Consider the following 6,935-nt stretch of genomic DNA (forward strand, 5'->3'; position numbering starts at 1 on the left):
CGCGCGTGGGGCGGGGGCGGCCCCGCTCAGCCCTACAGGCACGCGTGGGGCCCGGTACCGCCGGACTGGCCGCACCGAGCCCCGGACCGGTGCCGTGGGGTGCCCTCGGGGGGATGGGGACGCGCCTCTGCACGTCCTGGCCCTTCCACTTCCTGAGCTCCCCCCACGCAGCGCGACCTCCGTGGATCCCTGCTGCGAGGCCCTAAACCCCGCGTGGACCGGGGGGGCTCCCGGGACACGGGCCGGGAGCTGCATCCCCGGTGCCAAACCGAACCCGGCGCCGTGGCTGGCACAAAGGGCAGAACATGGCCGGTGTGGGAGGGCGAAGCCACCTGGGGGGGCGCAGGGGGGGTCAGCATTGCCGAAGCGTTCCCACGGCTGAGGGCTCCCGGTGGGGCCACGGTCACCCAGAGCCTGCAGCCCAGCCCCTGGCTGGCACTATGGCTGGGGACCCCACAGGGGGAGGGGGTGTTGGGTGCTGTGGGTCCCATTGCACCCCGTGCTGACACCCAGGCCATGCATCCCTTGCCCCGCTGTCACCGCAGTGAGGGGGGGTCCCCTCCTCTCTGCTCCCCTTTGCACTGACACCTTGGAACCCCCCCGCTTGGCTCCACACAGGACTGGGCAGGATGCTGGGCATGTGGTGCTGCCAAGCCCTCCCCGAAAACTGGGGCGCATCCCCCAGGGCGGGGGGGGGAGGCGGAAGGGCTGGTGAGGTGTGGCCGTGCCAGCAGCTCACGTCACCGGGGGGGGGACGACGGGGGCTCGGTGCCCCGGCATGGGTGGCACTTGGTATCTCCGGGGTGGAGCATCGGCATTTGGGTTTGGCAGCGGGCGTCAGCCTGGGCCAGGGGCTGGTCTTGAGTGGGAAGAGGGTCTTGTGCTTGCTGGGGCACTCGTGCCTGTGGTGGGGGCCCTGGGACCTGGGGAAGGGGGTTACTGGGAGGTGCTGGGGTTTCATGGGGCCCTGGACCCCACCTGCGTAAGCATTTCGGGGGGGAAACACCAGCGTTTATTTGAATGTAGGGCGAGGCGGTGCCTGGCGGGTAATGATTAACCCCAGGCTGAGCCAGAGGATGAGGCCCCTTCCCTGCTCGAGGAGCTGGGGGGGCTCCATCCCCTCCCCCCCCCCCCCCCCCCCCCGCCGTGCTTCCCACCAGGTCCTGGGGGCTGTGGCTCAGCCCACGGGGCCGGGCAGACGCTGCCCCCCGCCCTTGCCCAGGGATGCCCAGCCACTGCCCCTTCCTGGTGCCCCCACTTGAGGCTGTGTCCACCCGCGGCGTGGGGATGCTGCTGGCGATGTCCCCCCGAATTGGAGGTGCATGGGGGACCCAGCGTGGGGGCAGGATGCTGCAAGGGCCCCATCGGCGAGGCGGCACCCCCGTGCCCAGTGCCAAGTGGGGCAGAGGACCCCCCCTTCCTGGGGCCGGCAGCAGGGTGGGGCGTCCCCACCTGCTCCAGGTGCTCTATAAAGCTCCGGCCACTGTCGAGCCGCCAGTTCCTGGTCCCTGGGCTGCGGCGTGTGCCACCGGCTAACGGGAGAGCAGCCGCCGCAGAGCCCTGAGAGGTGCCAGGACCCCCCAGGACGACCCCCATGGCGTTCACTGCCTTTCTGCTGCTGCTGCTGCTGCTGAGCACAGGTGAGGGGCTGGGGCTGGTGGCACCCTGAGCTGGACGGACCAGGCTGGGACATGGGCAGGTGGGGAGGTGACAGGACAGGGGGATCAGGGCAGGGTCCCCTGGGCTGTTTTCTGAGCAGGGACCAGAGGACACCAGAGCTGGTGGCCCTCAGCACCCCAGTGGCAGGGACCTCGCTGTCCCTCCTGGTCTGGCCCTGGAGTGCAGTGTCCCAGGGCAGATTGTCCCCCCCAAAGCTGGGGTCTGGGGACCTCGCTCAGCCTGTGGCCCCTCTCAGCCGTGTCCGAAAGGCTCAGCTGGGGCCAGGCAGCCGGGCTGTGCTGGGACCAGCTGGAGCAGGCTGCACCCGGGGTTTGCAGGCTGGTATGCAGGTGTGTCTCATGGAGCCATCCGGACCCCGGGCTCTCCTCCAGTGCCGCTGGCTCCGGTGGCACCTGCTGGGAAACCGCCCGGCAGCCTCCTGCGCTGGCCAGCGGCCAGGCTATGCGTGTCTGGTGGGGTGCATGGCACCCCACTCTCCCAGCTGGCAACCCATGGCAAAGGAGGCTTTATTGGGGTGGGAGGGCTGTGCCTGAGCCCCCCGGTGTGGTGGGGTCACCCCAGGATGAGGGGGGGTCTGTAGGGCTGGGCATGGGGCCGGTGCCAGCCGCCCAGGTGGCACTGCCTGCAACCTCAGTGGTGCCATATGTGCCCAGCACAAGCCCTGGTTGCAACATGTTCCTGAAGGTCTTGTCGGCCTTGTGGGCAGTGGGAGCTGCCAGTGGTCGGCTCCTGGAGGTCATGGTCCTTCTTGGTGCCTTGTGGCCCAGGGGACCATCCAGCTGAGGAGCTGTGTTATGTAAAACCTTCCCAAACCAGCGCTGCTGTTCCAGCTGCTCACTCCTAGTGTTTCCTCTAGGTGCACATAACATGGAGACTGACACAACTGCTGCAGTGACAGCCATGACTGACACGACTGACACAGCGATGACCACTGAGACGACCATCACCCCCACGATCACAACTCTGAACACAATGAACTCCAAAAGCACAAGTATGAAGAGGACCCAATCCTCTGTCTTCTCCCATGCCACGGTCCCCCCCACCACAAACTTCCAGTCCAGCAACAGCTTTGGAGGCAATGCCACAACCAACAGCACTGCGGTGCCCACCCTGAGCAGCGCTGCCACCTCCCACATCATCAATGCCACAACCAACAGCACTGCGGTGCCCACCCTGAGCAGCGCTGCCACCTCCCACATCATCAATGCCACAACCAACAGCACCATGGTGCCCGTCACTAGCAGCACTGCCACCTCCCACATCATCAATGCCACAGCCAACAGCACCATGGTGCCCGTCACTAGCAGCACTGCCATCTCCCACATCATCAATGCCACAACCAACAGCACCATGGTGCCCATCACTAGCAGCACTGCCATCTCCCACATCATCAACGCCACTGCCAACAGCACCACGGTGCCTGCCCCAAGCAGCACTGCCATCTCCCACATCGTCAACGCCACTGCCAACAGCACCACAGTGCCTGCCCCAAGCAGCACTGCCATCTCCCACATCATCAACGCCACTGCCAACAGCACCACGGTGCCTGCCCCAAGCAGCACTGCCATCTCCCACATCAATGCCACAGCCAACAGCAGCAACTCGGTCCCCTCCTTCAGCACCAACACAACCAACAGCAGCTCTGTGGCTCCCACCTCCACCACAGGTGGTGGCACAGTGATCCCTATCTCCACCACCAAAGACAGTGGGAGCAGCAGCACTCGGGCTGTCCCCACACGGAAAACCTCTGCCACCACACAGGGCAGCACGGCTCCCACACAGACCCCCATGGCTGCGCTGGGTAGCAGCGGTGCTCCCAACCCCAGCATGGTCCAGCTGCTCACCCACGTCCAGCTGTCCTTCCACATCCTCAACAGGAGCTTCAATGAGAGCCTGCGCGACCCCACGTCGAAGGAGTACGGGAGCCTGAGCCACACTGTCTTGACCATGGTGAGTCGTGGCCCTGCCTGGGCGAGTGATGACCCCCAGTTTGTGCTGGGAAGGAGCCACTGCCCGTGGAGGCTTCCCGTGAAAGTGCCCCGAGCATCCTCTCTGCCAGCTGCCTCAGCAGCCCTGGCAGTCCTGTGAGGTGGAGTGACAAGGGGACGGGAGGGAGGAGGTGTCTGCTGGGGAGGTGGCTGTCACCCCTGTGCTTTGTTCCAGTTCGAACATGTCTTCGGCTGCGCGAGCTGCATGGGCAGGCAGACCTACAAGGGGTGCAGCGAGCTCCGTTTCAGGTGAGCGGGCCAGTGGCTGCCGAGGCCGGTGTGCCCTGGCCGCACAGGGCAGACCCCCTTGCGGGGGGCGGTGATCCGGGCGCTGACGCCTCCTCTCGTGGGTAGCCCAGGCTCGGTGCAGGTGCAGTCCACCCTCATCTTTGCACATGGCAATGAAACCACCAGCCAGGCCATGGAGCAACGGCTGAGGAGCAGCCTGGACCCGAAGGGCTTCATCATGGACCTGCAGCTGGCCGACATCCAGAGTGAGCGGGAGCTTCGGGCTGGGGGCACGAGGGTGGGCAGAGCCCCGCCAGGGTGGGGAGGCTCCTTGGCAGTGCAACAGGCTCAGGGCTTGCAGCCGGTGGAGATGATGTGGTTTCCCAGTGCCTGTGACGGGCAGCACTGGGAAGACCAAGTGGACCCCAAGGAGGTGGGCTCATCCCCTTACACCCCATCCTGGGGGGGTCTCTCAGGGCTGTTTGTCCCAGCCAGCCCCATGGCTCTGCCCAGTGGTGCAGACATGGCTCTGGTCCTCTTTCAGGCACTGTGGAGGTGATGTCCCCGGCACCGGTGCCTGCGGTCCCAGGTTGGGCCATTGCTCTGCTGGTCCTGGTCTGCATCCTGCTGCTGCTGAACATCCTCGCCTGCCTTCTGCTGGTGTGTCTCCTGTCCCCATCCCTGTCCTAACCTGCCTTTTCCTGGTGGGTCACCCATCCCCATCCCTGTCCTCTCCTGCCTTCTGCTGGTGGGTGCCCTGTCCCCATCTCTGTCCTCGCCTGTCTTCTGCTGGTGGATCACCCATCCCCATCCCTGTCCTCTCCTGCCTTCTGCTGGTGGGTGCCCTGTCCCCATCCCTGTCCTCTTCCTGTCTTCTGCTGGTGGGTCCCCTGTCCCCATCCCCTTGCCGTCAGGCCCCTCACCCCTTCCCTCTCCACCCAGGCCACCTGCACCTGCCGCCGGAAAAGCCGAGGGAAGCTGGACCTGTTCAGCACGAAGGACTCCTACCACCCCATGGCTGAGTACGCCCTGTACCAGAGCCACGGGCGCTACGTCTCACCCAACAGCAAACCCAACCCCTACAGCCAGGTGAGAGCCGGGTGCCACTGTCCCCGCGGCGGCTTGCGCCTGGCATCCCAGCCACTGCAGGGCTGGGGTAGGGCAGGGGAAGGTGGTTTTCGGTGCAGCTGGGAAGCTGGGCAGGTCCCTTGGCTGCTGGGTTAATGGCTAACGGAACCAGTGGGGCACAGACGGTGGCCCTGGGTGTCCGCCCCACACCGATCCCTCCCAGCTGGGAGGTGAGCGTAACTTTCACGCCTGGATGGAGCAGCGGTGCTGGGCGCGTGGCCGGCGCTGGCAGACCTGGCCCAGCTCCGGGGAGCTCCCCACGACCTTGGATGCCGGCTCCCCGTGCCCAGCCCTGGGAAGCGGGTGGGGGGCTTGCTGCCGGCCCCGCACTGGCCCTTCTCAGGCTTGGCTGCATCCCAGCCGGCCCCCTGCATCTGCTGGCATCAGAGAATCCTTCTGCCGTGGATGGGGAGTGGGGCTGGGGCTGGAGCTGGGGCCGGGGGTGCTGATCCCCGTATCCTGCACCCCGTGTCCCACACCAGTGGCTCTGAAGCCAGAGCTGCAGGTGCAGCATCAGGAGCTGCTCACATGCGCAAAGGGCATGGGTCCTCCAAGTGATGTGGGGTTTGGGGGCTCAGCCCCAGCCCCTGGTGCACTGCACTCCCCTGCACGCTGTGGGCTGGGGCCCTATCCAGCTGCTTGGCTGTGTGCGAGCAGCTCACCCTGTTCAAATACCAGGGGCCTGGGTAAATATTTACCTTTGCTCTTGCTGGGCAGGCTTATCGAGCAGGGGAGGAACATGGCCAGAGCCGCTTCAGCTCCTCCACCAGCTCCTGCACCCCGGGGTGCTCGGGGGGGGCCCAAGGGGGCTGTGGGTGCCCGCATTACCCATGGCTGGGGGCAGCTGCCCATCATGCAGGGCAGATGCATTTCTTAGCTGAGCACACGGGAATGCCCGTGGTGCCTGTGGTGAGGATGTGGGGGTCCCCCCACTGCTCCCGGCGGGGGCTGAGGAGGGGGCTCAGCCCAGCTTCTCCCCAGCCCAGCTCTGACACCCCCTCACTGTTCCCTCCCCAGGTGGCCAGCAGCAATGGCGCGGGGGTCGGCACCTTCACCTACACCAACCCTGCCACCTCCGACAACCTCTGAGGGACATGCTGGGACAGAGGGTGGCTGCTAAGGGCAGGGGGTGGCCGTGCCCCCCTGCTCCCGGGGGAGCAGCACCGGCCCTGGGCACGTCCCCCGGTGCTGCTCGGCCCCTTGCCACAGGCAGTGGGAGCTGAATGGTTCTGGAGCAGCCGGATTCGTGCGCATGACAGAACTGGATGAGCAAAGATTCGTGGCGGGAGGGAGGGTCCCCCACACCCCCTGTTCCCCGTGCTCGCTTGGCTTTGCAACCATCCCCATGCTGGGGGGGGTGTGTGTCCAGACTCGTGCTCCCCCTGCGCTCACCCCTAGGGATTCAATTGCTGGTTTTGTGGTCTTATTTTATATAAATAAATATATATATATATATGTGTGTGTGTGCAGGGTATCGGTGCCGGGTTCAGCTTGACAGGGAAGCAGGGTGGCAGGGTCCTCAGCCGCAGTATATTTACGTTATTTCACAATAAAAAGATGGGCGCAGTCGGGCACAGTGTCCCACAGGGCTGCGTCAGCCCTGGTGATGTTGCGGGGGTTTCCCCAGCGCTCCATCCGGGTGCCTCCCCTTCTGGCTCTGTGGCTGCCATGGTACGGCTGTCACCCACCCAGGGGACCCCAGCTGAGGGGGCTGCTCTCCTTTCTGGGGCTGAGCAGACCTAGGGTTGGTGCTGGGGTTGTTTTGCCCTCGCTGCCATTGCACCTACAGTTGCCTGGGCATGGGCAAGCGTCCCCATCCGCTGCGTTCCCCAGGGTGTGCCTGTGCCCTGCCAGGACACTGTCCCTCTCGCTCACATCCCACCCACCTGTCCCGCACTCTCGGTTTCTGTC

At 65.5% G+C, this 6,935-nt stretch overlaps 1 protein-coding gene across 1 annotated transcript; it reads left to right on the top strand.

Annotated features, from left to right (window-relative positions):
- Positions 1 to 1,149: 1,149 nt before the first annotated feature.
- On the top strand, positions 1,150 to 6,435 carry MUC1 (mucin 1, cell surface associated). The gene is made up of 7 exons (XM_013298655.3): positions 1,150 to 1,640; positions 2,537 to 3,630; positions 3,844 to 3,917; positions 4,023 to 4,162; positions 4,441 to 4,556; positions 4,839 to 4,985; positions 6,042 to 6,435. Exons 1-7 carry the CDS (start codon positions 1,595 to 1,597, stop codon positions 6,111 to 6,113), a joined length of 1,689 nt encoding a protein of 562 aa, XP_013154109.3. The 5' UTR covers positions 1,150 to 1,594; the 3' UTR covers positions 6,114 to 6,435.
- Positions 6,436 to 6,935: the final 500 nt, after the last annotated feature.

Source organism: Falco peregrinus, chromosome 19, assembly GCF_023634155.1.
Source record: "Falco peregrinus isolate bFalPer1 chromosome 19, bFalPer1.pri, whole genome shotgun sequence".
In the NCBI taxonomy this organism is placed as follows: Eukaryota; Metazoa; Chordata; class Aves; order Falconiformes; family Falconidae; genus Falco; species Falco peregrinus.